Source organism: Rhinopithecus roxellana, chromosome 7 (genome assembly GCF_007565055.1).
Source record: "Rhinopithecus roxellana isolate Shanxi Qingling chromosome 7, ASM756505v1, whole genome shotgun sequence".
NCBI lineage: Eukaryota > Metazoa > Chordata > Mammalia > Primates > Cercopithecidae > Rhinopithecus > Rhinopithecus roxellana.
This window is the reverse complement of record NC_044555.1, coordinates 137,066,372-137,093,082: the sequence shown is the minus strand read 5'-3', so window position 1 is coordinate 137,093,082 and position 26,711 is coordinate 137,066,372. Positions and strand designations below refer to the sequence as shown.

Genomic DNA, 26,711 nt, shown 5'->3' with positions numbered 1-26,711 from the left:
AAAAAAAAAACCTTTTAAAAACTGTGGTAAAATACACATAACATTTACCATTTTAACCATTTTAAAGCACACAGTTCAGTGGCATTAAATACATTTTTTGTGTGTGTGATCATCACCATTCCCCCTCCCCTAACCCCTGGCGCCCACTCATCTGCTTCCTATCTGGATTTGCCTATTCTGGACATTTCATAGCAACGGAATCAGATAATATTTGTCTTTTTGAGATTGGCTTGTTTCACTTAGCATGATGTTTTCTGGGTTCCTCCCTGTTGCAGCGTGGATCAGTACTCCATTTCTTCTTATTCAACTTACGGTTGAATAGTATTCTATTGTACGGGTAGACCGTGTTTTGCTTGTCCAGCCATCAGCTGATGGACGTTTGGGTTGTTTCCACCCTTTGGCTGTTGTGAGTAGTGCTGCTGTGGACATTCGTGTACAAGTCTTTGTTTGAGCAGCTGTTTTCAATTCTTTGGGATATATGCCTAGATCATGGTCTTTTATGATTTGGCCTCAGAAGTCACTAGCATGACTTTCATTGAATTCTATAGGTTATGAGTCAGTTGAGGGTAGTCTAGATTCAAAGTGAGAACATATATCCTACCTCTTAAGGGAAGAGTGCCAAATAATTCTTAGCCATCATTTGAAACTGCCACACAAATCTCAGATTTTTGGGTCCTGCTGAAATATTGCTCCCTCTCTGGAGCATATCCCAGTTCTCCTAGTTGGGAGTAACTGCTTGTAGCTCTATTGTGATGGCAACTTCTCTCACCTCTCTAGTTCTTTATGAAATAATCACCATGAGGTATATTTGTTAGTGTCCAGTTAGTAGCCTGGCTCCGTGTGTGCCTCTTCATTTTCTGTTCCTTCCCGTGATGCCATGCTGCTGTTGTCAGCAGTCGGGTTCTCTCTCTGAGTGGGGGATGGATCAGCTGATTCTGAGAGCCCTTCAGCACTGATGTTCTGTGGGCTCCAAGTGCTCTTATTTGTACAGGCTTTCTCCATGAGGGAGGCCTCCTTCTGACAGCACAGTGCCTGCTGTGTAGCCTTGGAGGAGCTTGCTGAGTGTAGGTCTCGAGGAGTTTGGATTAACTCTCAAGGTGGGGCAGCCTGGGGATTTGCCCTTCTTCACCTTGAAGAAGAGTCCCTGAGGGCTGAGTTTTTTTGTTTTTTTGTTTTTGTTTTTGTTTTTGGAAACGGAGTTTCGCTCTTGTCGCCCAGGCTGAAGTGCAGTGGCGCACTCTCAGCTCACTGCAACCTCTGCCTCCTGGGCTCAAGGGATTCTCCTGCCTCAGCCTCCTGAATAGCTGCGATTACAGGCATGCGCCACCATGCCTGGCTAATTTTTGTATTAATAGTAGAGACATGGTTTCACCATATTGGCCAGGCTGATCTACAACTCCTGACCTCAGTTGATCCACCTGCCTTGGCCTTCCAAAGTGCTGGGATCACAGGCATGAGCCACCACACCTGGCATGTTTTTTTTTTTTTTTTTTTTTTTTTTTTTGAAACAGGTTCTCACTCTGTCACCTAAGCTAGAGTACAGTTGCACCATCATGGGTCAATGCCACCCCAACCCTTAGGCTCAGGGGATCCTCCCACCTCAGCCTCCCATGTAGCTGGGACCGCAAACATGTGATACCATGCCCAACTAATTTTTTTATTTATTTGTAGAGACAGAATCTCAAACTCCTGGGCTCAAGTGATCCTCCCGCCTCACCTCCCAAAGTGTTGGGATTACAGGTGTGAGCCGTGGCGCCTGGCCTGAGTACTCTCCTAGATAGAGACTACTGAGCAGAGTTTCTCAACCATGGCACTGTTGACCTTTGGACCAGATAATTTTTCTGCAAGGGATGAGGTGGGTGGGTGTCCTTGTGTTGGAGGATGTTTAGCAGCATCCTTGGCTTGCCCACTAGATGCGGGTAGTACTCCCCTCCCTAGTCTTGTCAACCAAAAATAACTCCAGACATTGCCCAGAGTCCCTTAGGGAGTGGGGGGTGGTGAATCACCCCTTGTTGAGAACCACGACTGTAAAGACAGATACAACCATGCCTTGCTTAACAATGGAGAGACATTCTGAGAAATGTCATGTGATCTCATTGTGTGAACGTCATGGAGTGTACTCACATAAGCATAGATGGTATAGCCTACTACATGCCCCTAGGCTACAAACCTGTGCAGCCATGTGACTGTACTGAATACTGTAGGCAGTTGTAATACAAAGGCAAGCATTCATGCATCTAAACATAGAAAAGGTAGTGTGTTGTGCTAACATGTTATGATGGCTACCATGTCACTAAGCGATAAGAATAACTGGGAATTTGGGGCCCCAGTTATAATCTTATGGGACCACTATCGTATATGCAGCCCATCATTTGACTGAAATATATTGCTATGTGGCCCCATGACTATATATTCTTTGTAATATCGCTCTGTTTTCAGTATTCTTCATGAGTCACTAAAGTTTTCTGCCATCATCACATTGCCCAGGACAGACATGTTGGAATAAATCAGATCACAGCCAGTCTTGCACATTGGTATCAGCTCAGACAGTTCTGTTTTTTTCTTTCTTCTCTACAGGGCAAGTTCTAAGCTCAGGCAACTCTAGAAACATACCTTAGACTCCTTGATGAGCTTTCAGGTCACCCTAGTGAGACCATATGCATCACCAATTTGTGTAGTTAGTTATTTTCTGCATAGACTTCCACAGATGGCTCATCTCATCTCTTTTATGTTCACCCTTATTAGTTTCCATTTTAGATGGCGACCTTGTCTTTTTAATGCATTTAATGATTTTCTGCGAACCAGTGAAAAAGAATAAACAGCAAAATGAGCCAAAGATTTGACCAGGCAATTCATGTAGGTAGAAATCAAATTGGACAATAAACATATAAAAAGATGATCAGCTTCATTAGTAATCGGAGAGATGCAAATTAAACTATAATAAGATAACATTACATACCCTCCGGTAGGCTAAAAATTGTAATAAAGTCTGACATACCAAATGTGTACACAGTTACAAGAGTAATACGTACTCTTTGTAGTAAACATGGGAAATGTGGAGAAGTGTAGAAAAAACACAAACCTCGTTACCCAGGGATAACCACTATTAGCATGTTAGAATACAGTATGTCAATAATTTTTTCTATGTTGAAATATGTATTTCACATTATTGGCATCAAACTGTATATAGTTTTCACCAGTATTGTGAAATATAACAGATATAGAAAAACATGCAAAGCCTATATGTACAGTTAACTTTTTTTTTTTTTTTTTTTTTTGTAGACGTGGAGTCTCGTGTTGTCCAGGCTTGTCTGAATTCCTGGCCTCAAGCGATATTCCTGTCTCAGCCTCCTAAAGTACTGGGATTATAGGCACGAGCCACTGCACCCAGCCATATATGTACAGTTTAACAAAAATGTGTAAAATGAAAACCTGTGTCACCACGGACCAGGTCAAGAAATAGAATATTGACAACACTTATACAGACCCCTGTGTGCCCCTCCCAGTCACAGCCCCCTCCCTCCCTGTAGAGGTAGCCACCCCCCCCCGACTTTTGTGCAGTCATTTTCTCCCTTTACTTTATACTCTGCCACCTATGTATGTAGCCCTAAATCGTATAGTTTTGTTTTACCTGTCTTCTAACCTTGTAGAAATGTGATTACACCATGTGTAATCTGTTTTGTCTTTCTCCCAACATTATTGTCGATCTGTTGTGTGTCACTGTAGTTCATTTGTTTTCATTGCTATGTGTTATTCCACTGTTTGTCTACATCACAAGTTGTTTCTTAATCTATTCTCTTATTGATGAACATTTGGATAATTTCCAGTTTGGGGCCATTTTAAGTAGTGCTGCCAGGAGCATTCTTATGCAGGTGCGCAAAAGTTTCTCTAGGGCAGAGGTTCTCACACTGTGCTCTGAGGACCCTTGTGGGGGCCTGTGAGACTTCTTCAGGGGGTCTACAAGGTCCAACTACATTTATTGATTGATTGATTGGTTGATTGGGATGGAGTCTCACTCTGTTGCCAGGCTGGAGTGCAGTGGTGCATTTTCAGCTCACTGCAACCTCCACCTCCCAGGCTCAAGTGATTGATCCTCCCCTTTCAACCTCTGCAGTAGCTGGGACCACAGGTACATGCTAGCATGCCTGGCCAATTTTTTTGTATTTTTGGTAGAGATGGGGTTACACCATGTTACCCAGGCTAGTCTTGAACTCCAAGCTCAAGCAATCCACCCACCTCAACTTCCCAAACTGCTGGGATTATAAGTGTGAGACACTGCCCAGCCCAACTACTTACATATTAATACTAGGATGTTAACTGCCTTTTCCATTCTCCTCTCACGAGTATGCAGTGGCATTGTTTAGAGACTATGTGACATGCAGTATCATCACCCAGATGGCTAATGGAATGTGTGTTTGTATCTTATGGATTACAAATGCCTGTTTTAATTTCTAATATGATAAATATCAATAGCAGTCACTGATATACATAAAAGCTCTTTGAGGTCCTCAATAATTTTGAGTGTATGTAAAGTCTTTCAGGCCAAAAAGTTTGAAAATTACTGCTCTAGGGTTACATCTAGAAGTGAATTTCCTGAGTTATGCAGTATTTGGAACTTGAATTTTATGAGGTGGTACTAAACTGTCTTCCAAAATGGTTGTACCAATTTATATTCCTACCAGCAGCGTAGAAAAGTTGCTGTTGTGCCAGCCTCACCAACGCTTGGTACTGTCAGACTTGACTATGATATTTAGCCTACTGGGGCTTTTTATATTATTGTAATGGTTTCGTTTGCATCTTTCTGGTTACTAATGAGGTTGAACATCTTTTCCTATGTTTATCTTCCAGTTTGGTTTCCTCTTTTAGGAATTGCCCGCTTGTCTTTGGCTCATTTTCCTGTTTACTCTTTCTCTACTGATACTCACTCATGATTCGTTTCCTCATGTGCTTGGTGGTTTGTTTATTTATTTATTTTTTTGGCTGTGTACTGCTTATTGTAATTGAAATATATATCTGGGGAATCTTTGAAGTCTAGGGTAAATTTGCCTTCTTCCAGAGAAGAATTTGTGTTTGGTTTTTGTCAGGTGCCTTGTGTGATTAGTCTGGGACTACCTTAAACAAAGTTTCTACCATTTTCACTTTGTTTTGCCATCATCAAGGCAGCCTTTCTTGCAGTCCTCTGGGGGTAGAATTTGGGAGGGGCATATTTGTTTCTGAGTCGCCCTTGCCCCAAGGGTGTAACACTTTGGGGTCCCAGCTTAATATGAGAATAATTTTCTGTTACATTCCTTTAATGGCCATGGGCCTGCTCTTTAGTCCCCTTTGCCTCCCTTGGAAGATTGTCAAAACCTAAGTCAAAATTTGTCTAGATTGGCAGATGCCCTCAGAGCCTGTGGCTGCATGTGCATGGACTCCTACCTCCCTGGATTTTCCACTGTCTTTTAGGGGTTGTCATGTTTTGTTTGTTTGTTTGTTTGTTTTTTGAGATGGGGTTTTATTCTCATTGCCCAGGCTGGAGTGCGATGGCGTGATCTTGGCTCACTGCAACCTCTGCCTCCCAGCTTCAAGCAGTTCTCCTGCCTCAGCTTCCCGAGTAGCTGGGATTACAGGCATGCACCACCACACCCGGCTAATTTTGTATTTTTAGTAGAGACGGGGTTTCTCCCTGTTGGTCAGGCTGGTCTTGAACTCCCGACCTCAGGTGATCTGCCCGCCTCAGCCTCCCAAAGTGCTGGGATTACAGGCATGAACCACCATGCATGGCCTGTCATAGTTGTTTTTTGCCAACTTGTCAGTTCTTCAACACTTCTAAACGTTTTAAAATGATATTTTAGAATCAACCATTTTAGTTGTTTGTAATGGGAATATTGGTCCAAATAATCTATTCTCCCATTACTAGAAACACAAATTGATATATCTTTGTTTATATAACCTTATATTGTGAGTATCTTATGTGTTATAGTTAAAACATGTTTTGAATATAGTTTTTTTAAAATTTTTTGAGATGGCGTCTGACTCTGTTGCCAGGCTGGAGTGCAGTGCCATGGTCTCGGCTCACTGCAACCTCTGCCTCCCGGGTTCAAGTGATTTCTGGCTAATTTTTAGTATTTTTAGTAGAGACAGGGTTTCACCATGTTGGCCAGGCTGGTCTTGAACTCCTGACCTCAAGTGATCAGCCTGCCTTGGCCTCCCAAAGTGCTAGGATTACAGACATGAGCCACTGCATCCAGCCTGAATATAATTTTTGATGAATATTTAGGTTGATTCTAGGTCTTTGCTGTTATAAATAACATTTCATTAAATATCTTTGTATGTAATATTTGGATGAACATTATTTCTAGTTACAGAGTGAGAGGGAGAGGTGGGAGAGAGAGGGTCTAAACCTTAGTGCTCAGTTAATGTTAACTCTTGTCACCCATTATTACCCGTACACATGGGATGGCTGAAGGACACGTGGAACCATCCTGCCTAATGGCCTTGGTCTTTTCCCTGGAGGAGGAGACAAGGTCTTGTGCTGAGTGTATGAGGAGCCAGGTAGAGAGTTAAGACTGGAAAGAGTACTGTTAGGGACAAAGGGAGCCAATTAAGGAAATGTTGATTGTCAAGGCACCCCAAGGGCCTGGCTTGACTCACACACCCTGAGCTGGCACCTGTGCCAGTGCTAATCAGGACAGTGGTACAAGACTTTCTCCTGCAGTGTGGCACCACCCCAGAATACAGCAAGGCTGCCTGGTGGCAGGATCACCATTCCTGGTCAGTTCCCTCCAAGAACTCTTAATTAAGTGCTGCGTATACATTAGGCATCTTGCTTGGTGCTGGACCAGTGGTGATGCAGGCACTGGCTATGTTTCAGGGAGCTCCTGGTCCAGTGGGATTGGGGGAGTGGGTTCTCTTATCAAAGTTGAGGATTGGCAGGGCAGGGGCAGAGCACTGTGACAGGTATTGCTGGCTCTGGCTACAGTCTCTGTGGTGACCTAGCTGGGACTGTGCCAGGTGGCAAAGGAGGTAGAGCCCATTGAAGCTTCGAGGATGATCAGAAAGGATTACTGAGGGTGGCCTGGCAGCCTCTGCGAGCCTGCTGGGATATAGGTTGGGCCAGGATTGGGAAGATAGAGCCAAGGTCACAGAGTGGGATTTCCAAGGCGGGACAGTTTCTTGTCCAGTGTGGGATGAAGTGAAATGAGAGCCTTTAGTGAAATGAGAGCATGAAGGACACTGGAGAGGAGGAAGGAGGTCAAGGGACCAAGGGCAGGATGACTTGGGGTGGAGAGAGAACCCAGCCACAGCCAGGCGGCTCCCTCTCACTCGCTCTAGCTCCCTCTCGCTAGAAGGGAAGGTACTGGAAGTCAGGAGAGGACAGCCTTAGGAAGCAGGTCAACAGCCAGGTGACTGCAGCCCTCCAGCGTTGAAGTACTGACAAGATTCTAAGAACATCCGTGACAGAACCTAGGAGATGGGAAATCCAGAGAGGTAACTAGAGAATGAGAGTGGGTTTCTTGGAAGGCCCCAATCTTCTCTGTAGAAGAGAAAATAGTGGTAGAAAGTCACAAAGGGACTTGCCCCAAGTCACAGATGCGTCCTTTATATCCACTGCCTCTAAACTACAGAAGGCTTTTTTGTGTAGAGGATTAATTTCCTTTCTCCTCCCACATGTTAAAACAGTTCCATTTTCTTTTACACACTATACGATTCACCTGTTAAAATACACAACTTGGTGGTTTCTACTATATTCAAAGCTGTGCAACCGTCACTCTCATTGTCCAATTTTAGAACATTTTATTACCCTAAAAAGAAACCCTTTACCAGCCCCTCTCCATTCCCCACCTTCCCCCTGGCCCTCAGCAGCTACTAATCTACTTTCAGCCTCTATGGATTTCCCTGTTCTGGGCATTCATATAAGTGGAATGATATAATATCTGGCCTTTTGTGTCTGCCTTCTTTTACTTGGCATGATATTGTCAAGGCCCATCCACATCGTAGCATGGATCAGATATTCATTCCTTTTTATGGTCAAATAATATTCCATTTTATGGGTAGACCACATGGTGTTTATCTGTTCCCCAGCTGATGGACATTCAGGTTGTTTCTACTTTGCAGCTGCTATGAATAGTGCTGCTGTGAACAGTTATGTACAGGTGTTTGTGTGGACTTAGGTTCTTAATTCTCTTGGGTGGAGTTGCGAAGTCACATGGTAATGCTATGTTTAACTTTGTAAGGAACTGTCAGACTATTTTACAAAGTTGCTGTGTCATTTTACCATCCCACCAGCAGTGTAGGAAGTTTCCAGTTTCTCTATGTCCTTGCCAACACTTGTTATTTTCTGTTTCATTTTTTATTTTAGTCATCCTGGTAGGTGTGAAGTGGTAACTCATGATGGGTTTGGGTTTGATTTGCATTTCCCTAGTGACTAATGAAGTTGGGTGTCTTTTTTTTTTTTTTTTTTTTTTTTTTTTTTTTGGAGACGGGGTGTTGCTCTGTCACCCAGGTTGGAGTGCAGTGGCACCATCAAGGCTCACTGCAGCCTCCACCTCCCAGGCTCAACCAATCTTCCCACCTTAGCCTCCTGAGTAGCTGGGGCTACAGGTGTGTATCACCATGCCCAGCTTTTTTGTTTTTTTTTTTTTTAGTTTTTGTAGAGACAGGGTTTCGCCATGTTGCACAGGCTGGTCTTGAACTCCTGGGCTCAAGTGATCCTCCTGTCTTGGCCTCCCAAAGTGCTGGAATTACAAGTGTGAGCCACCACACCTGGCTTGGGCATCCTCTTATGTGCTCATTAGATCATGTGTTCTGGAATAAAATTCTGTTAAGGCAAAGGGCACTAAACCGGGAACCAGGAGGCCCTGGCCCTACCCTGAATCACAGTGAGTGAGTCCTTCATGTTTCTTGTTAGATTTATCTGTTGCCAGGTAATTTATGGTATATCATTCCTTTATAAATGAATCTTACCATTCTCATCTTCCTACTTGAGAGCAGGGACCTTATTGATCAAAGTCAACACTTCTGCTGTATGTTTTCAATTGCCACCTTCTCCCTTTTCTTAATTCTTTCCATTCACCTAAAAAGCTAAAGTTTTCCTTCATCCTGAACATCTCTCTTTCCTCTGCCTCCCTTTTAATAAGCTAGTGCCTTATCTCCTTTCTCCTTTAGGCCTCCACTCCCTGCCTTTCTACCTTACCTGCCTTCAATTCTCAGTCAAACTGGAGTGTGACTTCTGTCATTTGCCCCTCTTGTCTACTGAAAGGTTTCTCTAAGGCCCCCAGGGTACCTGTATTTTTTAGGTTGATTATTGAAGTAGCAGGTCCCAAATAATTGATACCAGTGACCTCTCTGAGGAGTGGAATTGGAAGGAAGGGGTGACTTCACTCTTTGCTGTAGAGTTGTTATTTGGGAGGATGTATATAAGAAAGTCCTTGAATTAGCTTGGTAGAGAGCAGGCAATGGTAGTAGCGTGGCATAGAACTGCTTATTTAGAGTTGGTAGCAGGAAATGTCTACATTAGTGATATCCAAATAATGGACCCTAGTGACCTTTGAATTGACATTGGGGTCAAGCATTGTATGCAAACAGTCAATGATGTAGCTGGGTCATATGTGTACTGCAATTTTAAAAATGTATTTAGATGCTGCTTTGATTAATAAATTGCAGAAATTTTAGAATCTGATAGGGGCAGGCCTTTAAAAAATTACTCTTGTTTTGAAATTTATTTTGCCATGCATTTTATTCATATATAGTTTAGAGTCAAGTTTTTAAAAAAAGTCCATTGGGATTTTGATTGGAGTTGCATTGACTAGGTGAGAGCCTTAGGAAAATCAACATTTTTTTCCTTTTTTTTTCTTTTCTTTCTTTCTTTTTTTTTTTTTTTTATAGTATTAAGTTTTCCTATTCAAACTCAAGGTCTCTATTTAGTTCTATTGTCTTTGTGTTTATGACATTTTTTCAAGTTTATTTTTCACATTGCTTGTTAGACTTATTCTCAAGTGCTTTATGGTATATATTCCTGTTGTGAATGGGACATTTTTCCCCCATGATGTTTTCACGTTTTCTTTCCTTTTTTTTTGGAGGCAGAGTTTTCCCCTTGTTTCCCAGGCTAGAGTGCACTGGTACGATCTTGGCTCACTGCAACCTCTGCCTCCTGGGTTCAAGTGATTATCCTGTCTCAGCCTCCTGAGTAGCTGGGATTACAGGCATGCACCACCATGCCCAGCTAATTTTTTTGTTTTTAGTAGAGACGGGGTTTCGCCATGTTGGTCAGGCTAGTCTTGAACTCCTGACCTCAGGTGATCCGCCTGCCTCGGCCTCCCAAAGTGCTGGGATTACTGCGCCTGGCCCCTTACTATGTTTTCTAAGTGATGATTGTTGGTGTCTGAGAAAGCTACTGGGGTGTGTGTGTGTGTGTGTGTGTGTGTGTGTGTGTATGTGTTTGAGATAAGGTCTTACTCTGTTGCTCAGGCTGGAGTGCCTAGCATTCTTGGTTAGCCACTTTACCTAACAATCTTTTTATTTTTATTTCTCCTAGTTTTATTGTTTTGTATATTTTTAGTGTTGTTTTCTTTTTTTGAGACATGGACTCACTGTTGCCCAGGCTGGAATGCAGTGGTGCGATCACAGCTCACTGCAGCCTCAAACTCCTGGCCTCAAGCAATTCTCCTGTCATAGCCTTCTGAGTAGGTGGGACTACAGGTGCATGCCACCACACCTGGCTAATTTTTAAATTTTATGTAGAAACGGGCTCTTGTTATGCCCAGGCTGGTCTTAAACTCCTGGCCTCAAGTGATCCTCCTGCCTCAGTCTTTCAAAGTGCTGGAATTATAGGTATGAGCCACCATGCCTGGCCTCTCCTAGTTTTGCTCTTGATTCTGTTGGCATTTCCAGGTATATAACCATATTATCTGCAAATAGTGATGACTTTGCATCTTCCAATGTTTTTCCCTTTATAATCTCTTACCTGGTTCTCTTATCTGATTCTACTGGCTATTAAATAATAGTGGTACTAATAGTCTCTTTGCTTGTTCTTGACTTTGGTTTGTGATATGTATTTTTATCACATTAAGGATAAATCCTGACTCCTATTTTTACTAAGGATTTGTCTTTTTAAAAAATCAGAATTGGATGCCAAATTTTATCAAGTGGTCCTTTGGTGTCTCCCAAGGTCTGTCTGCTTCTATTTAACCTATTAATGTGGTAAATTCTATCAATAGTTTTTCTGTATTTTCTTTCTTTTTTTAGAGACAGGGTCTCGCTATGTTGCCCAGGCTGGTTTCGATCACCTGGGCTCAAACAGTCCTCCTGCATTGGCCTCCCAAAGTACTGGGAATATAGGCGTAAGCCACCATGCCTGACTATGTATGATTTTTACATCAGTATTCAAAAGTGAGATTATACTGTAGTATAGTTTTTCTGTACTACCTTTTCCAGCTGTCACTAAAAGAAATGGGTAGTTTTTCTTATTTCTCTGCTCTGGAAAATTGGAACAGGAGAGAAATTATCTGTCTTTTGAGGATTGGCATAATTCTTTTGTGGACTGAGCCTGGTTGATTCTTTTAGAGGGGTAATTCAAAGACAGCTTTCCTGTTCTTCCCCGTGGCATTTTCTCTGTTTAGATTTTGTCTTTCTTCCTGACTAAATTTTGAAAATGTATATATTTCTATGATGATAACCATTTCATCTAGTTGAATATAAGTTCCATAAAGACAGGATTTAAAAAATCTGTTTTGTTCACTGCTGTATTCCCAGGACCTAGAACAGGATAAGGCACATGCTAGGTGTTTGTAAATACTTGTCAAATGAATGAAAGAAGGAATCAATGAATAAAGCTAGATTTTTCCCATTCATGAGCATGGAGCTGTATAAAGCTTTGTCTTACCATTATTTTGATTTGCTTTGTATTAGTAGTTACTATTTTCTCATTCCTAATTTATGTCAGCACTTTTTTTCCCTTGGTTAGGTTAGTGAGGTGATCTCTTTTGGTGAACATTTTTAAAAGAAACTAGGCAGAAGGAGCAAGTCACCTATTAGAAGAAAAGAACTCAGGTTCACTTCACCCTTCTTCATGACAATAATTTGATGCCAGAAGATATTGGGGTAATGTCTCTACTAACTTAGAGGGCAAAAGTGTGTGATCTAAGTTGTCATTCTCATGGAGAGGCAACACAGAAGCATTCTGAAAAATGTAAGGCTTCCTGTACACACGTGTTCATAACAGCTTTATTCCTAATTTCCAAACACTGGAATCAGCCTACATGTCTCATACTATGGAATACAACTCAGTAATAAAAAAGAACTGTTGACACCACAGCAACCTGGATGGATCTCAAATGCATCATGCCACATGAACAAAAGCAGTCTTAGAAGAATTCTGTATTAGTCTGTTTTCATGCTGCTGATAAAGACATACCTGAGGCTGGGCAATTTACAAAAGAAAGAGGTTTAATGGACTTACAGTTCCACATGCCTGGGGAGTCCTCACAAGTCATGGCAGAAGGCAAGGAGGAGCAAGTCACATCTTACGTGGATGGTGGCAGGCAAAGAGAGAGCTTGTGCAAGGAAACTCCTTCTCATAAAACTGTCAGATCTCATGAGACTTATTCACCATCATGAGAACAGCACAGAAAAGACCTGCCCCAATGATTCAGTTACCTCCCACTGGGTCCCTCCCATATCACATGGGAATTCAAGATGAGATTTGGGTGGGGACACAGCCAAACCATATCAAACAAGTACCACATGATTCTAATGTGACATTCTTGGAGTAACACTATTATAGGGATGGAGAACAGAGTAGTGGTTTTCAGAGGTTAGGGACAGGTGTGGGGGAAAGAGGAGGTGAGAGAGAGGTAGGTACCCTTATAAAAGGGCAGTACAAGGGATCCCTGTGAGGATGAAACTGTTCTTTATATTGACTGTGGTGGTGGTTACATAACTCACTCATGTGATAAAGTTGTATAGAACTTAATGAGGACACACAAATGAGTGCAAGTAAAATTGGGGAAATTTTGAATAAGATGTGTGGCTATATCGATGTCAGCATCCTGATTGTGATAGTGTACGATAATTTTGCATAGCGTGATATTTGGGTAAAGTAAACTGAGCTAAGTGTACAAGGGATCTCTTTGTATTATTTCTTATACCTGTCTGTGAATCTGTAATTATCTTAATAAAAATTTCAATTAAATCATGTAATGCTTTAGGAATTACATGTCACTCAGCAACCCTCCTGGAGACATCTACTTAATAGTATAAAACAGCCAAGCAAGAGGGTTGTACTCAGAAAAGGGGAGGCCAAGAAAAGGGGAGGCCACTCAGAAAGAGGTGGCAGTAAACACTGAAGTATTTAAATAGATCTCAAGATAATTGATCAGATAGAGAGAGATGCCTGGCAGGAAGGCCTGGGTTCAGAGCTTGGGAGCCACTCTGAGTTTGGGGACCTAGTTTGTGGAGGGGAGCTAAAATAAAAACTAAAATCAGGCCGGGTGCGGTGGCTCACACCTGTAATCCCAGCACTTTGGGAGGCCGAGGCGGGCGGATCACTAGGTCAGAAGATCAAGACCATCCTGGCAAACATGGTGAAACCCCGTCTCTACTAAAAATACAAAACAATTAGCCGGGTGTGCTGGTGGGCGCCTGTAGTCCCAGCTACTCGGGAGGCTGAGGCAGGAGAATGGCATGAACCCGGGGGGTGGGGCGGAGCTTGCAGTGAGCGGACATCATGCCACTGCACTCCAGCCTGGGTGACAAAGCAAGACTGTCTCAAAAAAAAAAAAAAAAAACAAAAAACTAAAATCATAGGAACAGGTAGAATCACTCTGGGAGGATGGGGGAACATGAAAGATTTCTATTTTTCTGGGGAACACCAAAGTTGAAGAGCTAGACAGAGCCAGATCAGTGAAGGCCACTAAGTAGGAGCGATGAGTGAGTGAGTGAGATAGGACAAGATTCAGAGGAGGAAAATGTTGCGGAGATTCAGGACAAAGTGTTTCAAGGAAGGTTGCCCAGTGACATCAAAGCCAGTAGAGGAGTCAGAAGAATGAGGCCTCAAGCCTGCCAGATGCAAACCTGGGTGTGGCATTTCCCCGAAGGCTCCCTCTCCTGCAATATTCCCCCTGCCTGCCACCCCCCCCTCCCATTTGGTGGATGGCGCCATCCTTCTAGCCTGTATGCTAGGGGACTCACGTAGGTCATCTCACAACCCTCTAACCCCTGCAGCCCCTCTGAACTCTTCCCACTGTCCTTTCTCAGCTGCCTTCCTCTTTTCCTGTGGCCATTCCTTGTCACACACTCTGTTCCCACTCTCCCAATTTCTCCTTCCTCACTAGCATCTTCCTGTTCTGAGAGTGATGGGCTACTAAGCCACTAAGACCTGACTCAGGAGGTTTCCTCTGCCTGAAGGCCATCTCCCTCTGCTCCCAGAGAATGGCTGCTTACCTCTCTAAGCCTAGCTCCAATGCTGCCTACTCCCTAAAAGCCTGCAGGCAGAGCTAGTGGCTGCTGCTGGCATCGGGTAGCACCTCACATGTGAGGCTCTCACAGTCCCATTTGTTTAAATGTCTCTGCCACTAGACAGAGGCCAAGAACTCTGGTTTTCTAATCTTTCTGTCTCCTCTAGTACCTGGTACTCCATAGGTCTTTGGCTTATGGTGACTAAATGGTCCCATGCTGACTTCCTGGTTCTGTAATCCTATGAAAAACATTCACTGCAGGATTTCCTTCGAAATGAAATCTCCTTAGGTCATTGGAAATAGGATTGAATTTGCAGAAATTTGAATCACAGCAGCAGGTTCAGAACTGGTGTTCAAGCAGGGCACCCTTGTCCCTGGAAGGTACATCCTGTTTCATATTTGGGTAGTCAGACTTAGGCCCTGGTTGGAGGCCAGGTGTATTTATAGTGAGACAGGCATGTGACTCACCTCTTCCCCATCTCATGCTCTGGGTGCCCAGCTCCTTCTCATTCCTCTTCTCACTTCCTGTTATGCAGACCAGCCTCAGTTTTAGATGGTAGACTCCAACCTGATTCCCTGCAGTGTCTTACTAGAATCATCTTTATGCTACCTTCCCTGTGAATGTAGGATCCTGAAATGGACTTTTCATTTTTTATGACTTTAAAAAAAATTGAGATACAATTCACATCCCATACAATTAACCGTTTTAAAGTGTACAATTCAATGGCATTTAGTGCGTTCACAAGACTGTGTGTCTGTCGCCAGCTCTGAAACACTTTCATCACTGCAAAAAGAGACCCTGGATCTATTAAGCAGTCACTCCATATTTGTCCCACCTCACAACCCTGGGCAACCGCGAATTTACTTCTAGTCTGGATGGATTTGCCTATCCTGGACATTTTGTGTAAATGGACTCATACTGTATGTGGCTTTTTGCAACTGATCGTTTCGCTTAGCATCATGTTTTCAAGGCTTATCCAGGTTGTGGCATGGATCAATGCGTCTTTGTTCCTTTTTGTGACTGGATTATATTCCATTGCATGGATGTACCACTCCCACTAGAACTCTGCTCTCTGAGGTCATCAGCTGCAGCCACCTTGTTCAAGGATGTTTCTCAGGGCTGAGATCAGAGCTGGGCATCTGTTCTTGCTTGTCAGTAACCAGCTGTTGGATAAATGAATGGAGGCTGCTGGTTTTTTCCCAGTGTCTGGTAACGCTTGGTGATATTCCTCAATGGAGAGCTGGCTGGGAGGATGGGAGTGGACACAGGTAGAGGGGGAAGACTGCATGCTGGAGCTGTAGATGGTGAGTGACCAGGTTGGGTCCAACTGAGCAGGGACCGCTTCTTGGTGCCAGGCCTGCTCAGGCCACTGGCCCCTCCTCTACTGCTTGCTGAGCTTTGCTCCTTCCCATACCTTTTCTTGTTACTATTTGCATTTTAAACAATACCCTATTTAGAAATTAATAGAGGGAGAATTGATGTCTTTTTGATGTTGGGTCCCTCTAGCCACAATCTAGTATGTCTTTTCATTTGTTCAGATCTTCTTTTGTGTACTTCGGTAGCGGTTTGTTTGTTTGTTTGTTTGTTTGTTTTGGTTTTTAAACTGCTCCTTGCAGAGCAGGGCTGCCTCATAGGCAGTGTGCCCAGAGCAGCCTTCAGTAGTGTTGTAAATATTTTTCCACTCATATCTAGTATAGTTCTTTTTTTTATATGTTGAAGTATACTTTACACACAGGAAAACTTTCTGATATTAAGATCTTCAGTAGTCATCTTTGGTAGTGTTTTAAAATTTTGTTTGCTCAGTTCTGGTATGTTTCCTGAACATCTTTTTAATGCGGTATAATTCACATACAGTAAAATGCTAAGATATTAAGATCTTTAAGTTCAGTCAGTTTCAATGAGTGCATATCAAGACAGAACATTTTCTGTCACTCCCAGAATATTCCCTCATGGCACTTCCCCACCTTGCCCCCAGCCCCAGCAACCGCTGATCTGTTTATGAGTGTTTGTTTGTTTGTTTTTGTTTGAGACAGGGTCTCACTGTGTCACCCAGGCTGGAGTACAGTGGCACAATCACAGCTCACTGCAGCCTTGACCTCCCGGGCTCCAGCAATCCTTCCACCTCAGCCTCCCAAGTAGCTGGGACCATAGGCATGTACCACCATGACTGGCTGATTTTTAACTTTTTTGTAGAGACAGGGTCTCCCTACATTGCCCAGGCTTGCCTTGAACTCCTGGGTTCAAGTGATTCTCCTAACTCGGCCTCCCAAAGTGCTGGGATGACAGGTGAGCCGTTGTGCCCAGCCTGATCTGATGTTTATACCATAGGTTAATTTTATCTCTTCTAGAATTTCCTAGAATTGAAACTATAAATTATTTCCTTTTTTGTTTCTAGCTCTTTCATGCAGCATATTGTTTTCAAGATTCAGCCGTACCATATGTATTAGCATTCCTTTTCACTGCTGAACAGTTTTCCATTATGTGCATCTGTTCTATTTATCTGTTCTCCTGTTGATGGACACTTGGGTTGTTTTCACTTTAGAGCTATTACAAATCAAGCTGCTGTGAATATTTGTGTCCAAGGCTTTTTGTGGGTATGTTTTCATTTCTCTTAGATGGAACCTAGGAGTGGGATTGCTGACTCATGGGGTGTGAATATGTTTAACTTTTTCTAAGAAACAGTTAGAGTTTTCCAAAGTGGTTGTACCATTTTCTACTCCTACCAGTACTGTATGAGTTTCAGTTCCTTTGCATTGTATCCAATATTTGCTGGTGTTCAGCTCCTCCGGCTTTGATTTTTCTGTCATTCCAATCTTATCAACCTTCAGTCTAAATCTGTGGATGCCCTCCCTACCTGCCTCCTGTTTCTAGTGCTTTCATGAATATAGTCACTTGTAGGCTGCTTTTCTGATATTTTCCAGGGGTTTTGAGAGATAGAGGATATAAATATGAGTGCTTGAGCAAGAGGTCAGAGAATATTTTTAGTTATCTGAGTAATCTCTGGTGTGGGGTTACAGCTTCAAGCTGAACTTCAAAAAAGGGCCAACTGTTCCCTGTCTTGTCATTCTCTTCCTTTCTGCATTTTCAAAGCAGCAAATAGCAAAAATGATTTCTGTGTCTTCTAAGCCTTCTGATAAAGGAATATAAACCTTTCGGCCCAAGCCTTACTGCACATCCAAGAATAAGTTATTTAAAAGGAAATGGGACTGTTGACATTTCCCACAATTTTATATGTTAAAAATCCTTGTGTGTGTGGGAGGCATAGGGATTGTTTCCCTAGTTCCCGTAGATGCTCAGCCCTCAGCCAGTGTGCCAGATGGGTGCGAGTGCTACTGTCACTCCTTGCATTCCCCCTCTTCTCACAAGTGTGTGTGCACAGTTCTGCTTGTCCCTTATTCAGGAAAATAACTGCTTGCTGCCTTTTCTTCCCGCCTGGAGCAAGGCGGGCTCTCCCAAGAGAGTTAGGGATTCTGGGGCTGCTAGGATGCGGGGTGCAGTGCAGTGGGGTGAGACAGTGGCTCGGGCTGTCACAGCCCCTGTTAAAGGAGGGTGTAGGAGGTGGAGCCTTTCTGGTGGCAGCAGTTCCTGAGCCTGGGAGGAGGGAGGAATATGTGATGAGGACATCCTTTGTGACCAGGCATTAAAATATTGAACATGAGACCTGTAGTTCTGTGGTTTGATGCATTGATTAGTATGATACCTCCACAGAGCAGGGTGACAAATTTGCAACCTCTGCCTCCCTGGCTAAGCGATTCTTCTGCTTCAGCCTCCTAAGAAGCTGGGATTACAGGCACGTGCCACCATGCCCAGCTCATTTTTGTACAAACTGCTTCCTGGCAATTTAGTACCATGAAGACATTGTGACTTGTTTGCTCCAACCTCTGGAAGTATGGCTCAAATCCTGTGCACTCTGTAATTCGTCCGCCTGTCTTTGGCTGTCTGTTAGTCCATCAGAGCTGTATTGGAAGGAACATAAACATGCTTTCACAGAGGGACATGCCAACCTGGGAGGGAAGCCCAGGCAGTAGGCTTGCTGACTTTGAACATCTCCTTTAAGCAGAACTTAGCACATAGCCAGAGAGGGTGGAGTTGGGGTGGGCAGAGCAGGGAAGAAACCTAATTATGCAAATTTTGATCTTAAAGCTTTATTCGTATGTTTCCTGGCAGGCTGTTCTTTAATCTCAAGAGCAAGATTGCTCAGAATTACCATATATTCTAGTTAATTGCATTAAAATTATAGCAAAGGTTGTTTTTGCTATAATCAAGAGTGATTCTGATTAATACTTATGAAATCAAATGCCTCACCAGTGGTGGGGATGAGAACAACCTTGCCAGTCAGCTATTCCCTCCTCGTCTTCCCTCCCCAGGCTTCCCTCCCCAGTCTCCCCTCCCCATCTTCCTCCAAAAGGCCAAAGATACAGACATGTTTGAAAGAGTGTTTTCTTAAAACTACTTGCTTATATGGATAGTCATTTTTAAAGAACACTTCCCAAAGAGGGAGTCTGATTATTTTCTTCTCTCTTTAGTACAAAGGTTGTAAAATAGCTCTTTATTGAGGAAGGCAAAGAGAGGGCCTGAGCAGACGCCTTGGCTGGCAACAGTGACACAAGCACATGCTGTCTTCTCCTGACTGGCTAGCTGTGGCCTGACAGCCATTCAGGGCACTCTGAAGGGTGTTTTCTGTCGAATCAGTAGAGCACCTTGGGAAGATCCAGAAGAAATCTGGAGAAGACACAATAAGACATATACAGAAAACATTAGAATTACATACAAATATGAGATAGAAACAAAATGGAAATGAACTAGAGAGCAAGGTATGTCCAAAGTGCTTAGTGGAGGGACCAGGGTGATGGCAGTGGGCCTGAAGGAAATGACTGGATGCAAGAGGGATTTGTTAGGTCGAATTGACTGGCCTCACTGATGGATTGGATGTGGGTGGTGAAGGGAAGGAGTTGTCATGGGTAATGCCCAGGTTTCTGGCTTGAGGAGCAGTGGTGCCATTTCCTCAGATGGCAATGATTTGTACAGGTCTCCCTGCATACATGGGAGTTAGATGCTGAGAAGTGAACTTACAAGGTGAGATTTCCAGAAGGTTCCTTTGGAGGTTCTTAGACTGGATACAGAACCTAGACATTCCTACTAGTGATGAGAGAAACAGACTCACAAGGAAAGGCATTTCACAGGGACCATCATCAGGACAAGCTCATTTTCAGAAAATACTAAACTTATTATCCAGGAAAGTCTCATTCACTTGCCTTGACCATGAGAGAAACTATTGAAGAGCAGAGAATTTGGCAGATTGCAAAAGAGAACATCACAGAAATCTGATTAAGTATCATAGTCATCTTTGTTTATTGATTCTGATGTAACTCAATTTTAGTCATCTTCTGCCACAAGGCCATCACAAGTATGCTTCCATGGATTCTATTCAAAGGATTGGAGTCTTCACAGGAAACCACCTACATCCCTGAGCCTCTGTCCTCTTAAAACCCAGGCTGATAGCAACAGAAAGTTAAACACCACATGTTCTCACTCATATATGGAAGCTAAATAAAGTTAATCTCGTAGAAGTAGAAAGTGGATCCGAGGATACTAGAGGCTGGGAAGGGTAGGGGGAAGGGGGCAGTTAGGAAGAGATGTGTTAAAGGATACAAAATTACAGCTAGATAGGAAGAATAAGTCTAGTGTTCTATACTATATTAGGATGACTGCAGTTAACAAGAATATATGTTTCGTGTGTGTGTGTGTGTGTGTGTGTGTGTGTGACAAGAGTCTCACTCTGTCGCCCAGGCTGGAGTGCAGAGATCTTGGCTCACTGCAACCTCTGCCTCCCAGGCTAAGCGATTCTTCTGCTTCAACTTCCTGAGTAGCTGGGATTACAAGCATGTGCCACCATGCCTGGCTAATTTTTGTAGTTTTAGTAGAGATGGGGTTTCACCATGTTGGCCAAGCTGGTCTTGAGCTCCTGATCTCAAGTGATCTGCCCGCCTTGGCCTCTCAAAGTGTTGGGATTATAGGCATGAGCCACTACCCAGCCAAGAATATATGGTTTTAAATAACTAGAAGGAGGATATTGAATGTTACCAACATGAAGAAATGATAAATGTTTGAGATGATGGATATGCTAATTACACTAATGTGGGCACCATACATTATATTATTATTATTATTATTATTTTTAAGATGGAGTCTCGCTCTGTCGCCTAGGCTGGAGTGCAATGGCACGATCTGTGCTGACTGCAAGCTCCGCCTCCCGGGCTCAAGCTATTCTCCTGCCTCAGCCTCCCAAGTAGCTGGGATTACAGGCATGTGCTACCACGCCCGGCTAATTTTTGTAGTTTTTTTTTTTTTTTTTTTTTTTTTTGAGATGGAGTCTCGCTCTGTCACCCAGGCTGGAGTGCGGTGGCGCGATCTTGGCTCACTACAACCTCCACCTCCTGGGTTCAAGCGATTCTCCTGCCTCAGCCTCCCGAGTAGCTAGGATTATAGGCGCGTGCCACCTTGCCCAGCTAATTTTTTGTATTTTTGGTAGAGACGGCGTTTCACTGTGTTAGCCAGGATGGTCTTGATCTCCTGACCTTGTGATCCACCCATCTTCGCCTCCCAAAGTGCTGGGATTAAAGGCGTGAGCCACCGTCCTGGCCATGTAGTTTTAGTAGAGACAGGGTTTCACCATGTTGGCCAGGCTGGTCTTGAACTCCCAACCTCAAGTGATCCACCCGCCTCAGCCTCCCAAAGTGCTGGGATTACAGGCGTGAGCCACTGCACCCAGCCCACATTATATTACTATATGTATCAGAACATCACAATATGCCCCATGAATATGTACTACAGTTAATTACTTTGAGGCAAGGTCTCAATCTGTTGCCCAGGCTGGAGTACAGTGGGGAGATCTCAGCTCACTACAACCTTTGCTTCCCAAGCTCAAGTGGTCCTCCTGTCTCAGCCTCCCAAGTAGTTGAAACTACAGGTGTGTCCCACCACACCTGGCTAAGTTTTGTATTTTTGGTACAGACAGGGTTTTACCACGTAGCCCAGGCTGGTCTTGAACTCCTGGACTCGAGTGATCTGCCTGCCCTATCCTCCCAAAGTGCTGGAATTACAGGTGTGAGCCACCACCTCCAGCTGTGTACAGTTATTATTTGTCAATTAAAAAATAAAAGTAAAAAAGGAATGTCTTCAGTAAACATACAGTAATAAGGGAAGTGTTTTTGCACATTAAAACAACAACAGCAGCAACGACAACAACAAAACAGGAGGATTAGTAGGATGAAATAGGTCCCAGGAGCTACCTGGATTTTTTTTCCTTTTGATTTTTAAATTTTAGAACATTTTGGATTTATAGAAGATTGTGAAAATAGCAGAGTGTTCTCATGTGCTACACACCCAGTTTCCCCTATTCAAAAAACTTTATAAAAATTGATGTATCATTGTACATATTGTGGGGGTACCTGTGATACTCTGATACATGTATATAATGTGTAATGATCAAATCAAGGTAATTAGAATAGCCACCACCTCACACATTTATCATTTCTTTGTGTTGAGAACATTATAATTCTTCTCATCTAGCTATTTTGAAATATACAATAAATTCTTGTTAACTAGAGTCACTCTACTGTGTTATGTAATACTAGAACTTAAGCTTTCTAACTGTATTTTTGCACCCATTTAAAAGTTTATTTATTTATTTTTTTAATGGAGACAGGGTCTTGTTATTTTGCTTAGGCTGTTCTTGAACTCCTGTCCTCAAGCAATCCTTCTGCCTTGGCCTCCCAAAGTATTGAGATTACAGGCATGAGCCACTGCACCCAGCCTTTTTGTACCCATTATCTGGCCTCTTTATCCTTCTCTTATTATTGACATTGCAAATTAGTATAGTACATTTATCACAATCAATAAACTAGTATTGATACACTGTTATTAAAGTCCATGTTTTATTCAGAGTTCCGTAGGTTTTTCCTGTGTGTGTGTGTGTGTGTGTGTGTGTGTGTGTGTGTGTGTGTGTGTGTGTGTGTTCCAGGATCCTATCCCCTACCTGGGCATTTTGCATCTGAGAATTGCTGGGCTGAATGGTCAAGAATTCCAAGACCACAGTTTCCCATGTCTTTGGGTTCTCTGCAGGCTGATAGTTGAAGGTTTCCTAAAATTGGTTTTTTATTTTGTTTTGTCTTTTGAGACGGTCTCACTCTGTTGCCCAGGCTGGAGTGCAGTGGCACAATCATGACTCACCACAGCCTCCACCACCCCTGGGCTTAAGCGATTCTCCCACTTCAGCTCCAGAGTAGCAGGGACTACAGGAGTGCATCACCACGCCCAGCCAATTTTTGTATTTTTTGTAGAGATGGGTTTTTACTACGTTGGCCAGGCTGGTCTCGAACTTCTGGCCTCAAGTAATCCTCCTGTCTTGACCTCCCAAAGTGTTGGGATGACAGGTGTGAGCCACCACACCTGGCCCCCTAAATTAGGTTTTTAAAAATACCACTACCCAAACTTCAGTATAGTTTTCATCTTCTTTTTCCTGTTGCTATTGCATCTGATGGAGTTTGAGGTGACTCAATGATTCCATTTCCAAGTAGGTCCATGGAAAAGTGTGCTGTTGCTGGGGATGGAGAGAGTCATCACTTCCTGAAGGCCTCTTGTGCAGTCGCCGTGATGGGCCACGCCTTGTTTGCCCTCCTAGTCTAACCCTCTTGGCTCTCTGATGCAGAAAGTGGAGTTCATCTCACGTCTCAGGTCACCATGGAAGGTGTGCAAGACCCCTCTGTCATTTTAAACATTATTTATTTATCTATCTGTTTATCCATCTATGTAGTCTATCTAATTTGTCAGTCAATCAATCGTAGCTCACTGCAGCCTTGAACTCTCTGAGCCTCTCAAGTAGCTAGAACTACAGGCATACCCCACCCCACCATGCCTGGCTAATTTTTAAATTTTTATAGAGATGGGATCTCACTATGTTGCCCAGGCTGGTCTCAAACTCTTGGCCTCAAGAGATCCTCCCACCTGGGCCTCCCAAAGTGTTAGGATTATAGGCATGTACCACAATGCATGGCCTCACTTTGGCTTGTATTAGTTTATATTCCCCTTTATCCTCCATCTATACTTTTTCCCCCGTCCTCATTAAGCATCACTCTTTTTTTCCTCCCAGTTTTTTCCTGTGGTGAAATACACATATGCAAAATTTACTATTTTTTCTGAGACAGAGTCTCGCTCTATCTCCCAGGCTGGAAGTACAGTAGCATGATCTTGACCAACTGCAGCCTCTGCCTCCTGGGCTCAAGCGATTCTCCTGCCTCTGCTTTTCAAGTAGCTGAGACCGCAGGTGTGCACCACCACACCCAGTTAATTTTTCTATTTTTTATGGGGATGGGGTTTCATGTTGCCCAGGCAGGTAAATTTACTATTTTAACAGTTTTTAAGTCTACAACTCCATGGTATTAAGTACATTCGCATGGTTGTGAAGCACCTGTTCTTTATGTCATTAAATATGCACATATCCTTGTGAAATATGTAGAGTGCAAGTGTGCTTTTTATGAATAGTATTGTGCTGATCTGTTTCCTACTGTTTGCACTCAGAACCGTGTTTTCAAGATCTCTTCATGTTGCTTTATCTGCTTTGTTGCTTCCAATTGTCCTAGGGTGTGACACCCAAGGTATCTCTAGTTCCCTGTTCCACAGTCAGTGCAGCAGCAAGCATCCTTCTCCATGTGCCCAGGAGCAGAGTGTCACATCATGGGGCACACCCCAAGTGCTGCCAGGTGGCTTCTAGGATGACTGCTGGATCATACTCCCACCAACAGGGCCCATGGGCTTCCATATTTCCACATTCTTCCCAAATCCATTCATCTCTTGAATTTTTGCGTTCATGGTAGATGTGAAAAGGTATCTTGTTGTGCTAAGCAGCCGTGATAAATGTTGCACATCTGCAGTGTCATGCACAGTGCTTTGTGCATGTATGGATGCCTTGTTATCTTCTGGCCTGGGAGGGAATCTTTAGTTTGGTCAAATGAAGATGTCATTTGTTACCTGTCATCCTCCTTCCCAAGCTGTGTTCTTCCTGCTTTAAGAACCTTCTCTCAAGCTCCTAGCTTCCAGGAAGCCTGTCGAATTAACTTACCTACTCTACTCCTTACTCTTGATTATTCCAGAATGCTTAGGTAATGTTTGCTTGTACAGCTTTCCTAGGGCTGCTGTAACAAAGTATCACAAACTGGGTGGCTGAAAACAACAGAAATGTATTGTCTCCCAACTCTGGAGGCTAGAAGTCTAAGATCAAGGTGTTTGGAGGGCCATTCTCTCCCTAAAGGCTCTAAGTAGAAGAATCTTGTCTCTCCCTGCTGCTGGTAGTGACCATCAGTCCCTGGCATTCCTCAGCTTGCAGCTGCATCACTTTAATTTCTGTGTCTCCATCTTCACATGGAATTCTCTCCTGAGTCTGTTTCCAAGTTTGTGTCTTCTTATAAGAACACCTCTTGTTGGATTAGGGCCCACTTTCATCCATTATAACCTCATCTTAATTTGACTATATCTGCAAAGACCATTCGTCCAAATAAGATCACATTCATAGGTTTTGGTTGGGTATGAATTTGGGAGGGCACTATTCAACCCAGTACAGTGATACAGGCAGATTTCACTGCAGCAAATAGAAGCATACAAAAACAAACAAACAAACAAACAAACAAAAAACGCCAAAAGAAAGGATGCTCATGCCCCCATCATGAGCCAGCCTGGAAGTTTATGTGGCTGTTCCTCTTGGAGCCACTGCTACAAGATCCACATGGAAAGTGAAACAGATGGCAAATGAATTCTTCCTCCTTGACTTGCTGCCTTTGATTGCTTTGTGCCTTAGTCTTCTCATCTGAAAATAGGAGTGTGATCATCCTACCTTTACATGACTAGTGCAGTAATTTACAAGAGTAGCAAATTAAGTTCCTTGGGGACAGAGTTGACCCCTACTGGAAGCCCCTCCCTGTGGTTTGGGTTCAAGTAACCAAAAGATGTTTTCCTCAGGTAAATAAAAGGCTCTGGTGGTTGGACTGCCATCGTTTGTCACCTTACCTCACACAAATGCCCTGCAAGAACAATAATCGACAGAACCATGGTGTAATGTTCACAAATGCCAGCTTGTAGCAAAGGCATAATAACATACTAAGGTGTGAATTGTGGGCCATAATTAAGGCCTTTGTCAGTCATATTGCCCAATTAGAATATACATAATTGTAAGTAGGATCACTCTTTTAAGAATAAGTGATTGTTGAAAGTGTGACATTAAAGGTTTAACAGAACAGGATATAGAATGAATTCCAAATGGATACTGCAAATCTGTTCAGAACAAAGTTGGGCACCTGGTTGGTGGGTTCCTTCCTTCCTTCCTTCCTTCCTTCCTTCCTTCCTTCCTTCCTTCCTTCCTTCCTTCCTTCCTTCTTTCCTCCCTCCCTCCCTCCCTCTCTCCCTCTCTCTTTTTCTCTCTTTCTCACCTAGTTTCTTTTAAATAGATGCCAACTGCTCTGTCTACTTCTCTGGGGCAGGGGATGTAATTGTTCATGCTATTCCCCAGGCCCAGGATGGTGGCTGGCATAGAGTAGAGCTCAGCAAAGCCTTGTTGACAGAACAGATGAACACATACATAGAAGAAAGGGACCAGCAGTCTCCTAGGGCTGCTATAACAAATCACATACAGGCTTAAAGCAACACCCATATATTCCCTTGCATTCTGGAGGTTAGAAGGCTGACAAGAGTGTCACTGGCTAAACTCAAAGTGTCAGCATGGCTGTGCTCCTTTTGGAGGTTCTGAGAGTGAATCCATTTCCTTGCATTTTCCAGTGTCTGGAGACCTGGATACTGCCTCCGTTCCTTGGCTTGGACCCACATTACTCTGATGACACTGACTCTGGCCCTCCCTAATCCCTGTTTCATTTATAGGGACCCTCGTGATTACCTTGGGCCCACCCAGGTAATCCAGAGTAATGTCTCCATCTCAGGATCCTTAATCACATCTGGCAGTCACTTTTGCTACATGAAGTGACAAGAGTCACAGGCTCTGGGGGTTAGAATGGGAATGTCCTTGAGAAATTCTGCCTACCACAGGGGTATTGGATGCTATTACCTTTGTATTATATCAGTGCTTTTTAAAGAGTTTTATTGCTTTTAAATGTAAACATAATAAGTTCTCAGGAAATAAGAAAATAGATGTCATCTATGGACAATTACCATTATTGCCTGAATTTCAGAACTTACTATTGGGATTTGACTTCTTCCTGGTTTAGTCTTAG

The 26,711-nt window shown here is 43.2% G+C and overlaps 1 protein-coding gene across 5 annotated transcripts in view; it reads left to right on the top strand.

The window, feature by feature from the left end:
* CD99L2 (CD99 molecule like 2) overlaps positions 1-26,711 on the top strand; it is a 124,950-nt gene that overhangs the window by 9,798 nt on the left and 88,441 nt on the right. The window contains exon 1 of one of the 5 annotated variants that reach the window (XM_010364317.2): positions 15,670-15,740. The exons of 3 other annotated variants lie outside the window; for them this stretch is intronic. In XM_010364317.2, coding sequence (XP_010362619.1) covers positions 15,689-15,740 — 52 coding nt within the window. In that variant the 5' untranslated portion in view covers positions 15,670-15,688. Of the gene's footprint in view, positions 1-15,669; positions 15,741-23,129; positions 23,186-26,711 lie in introns of those variants that run through there. One more of the 5 variants, XM_030933742.1, reaches the window with a different exon arrangement.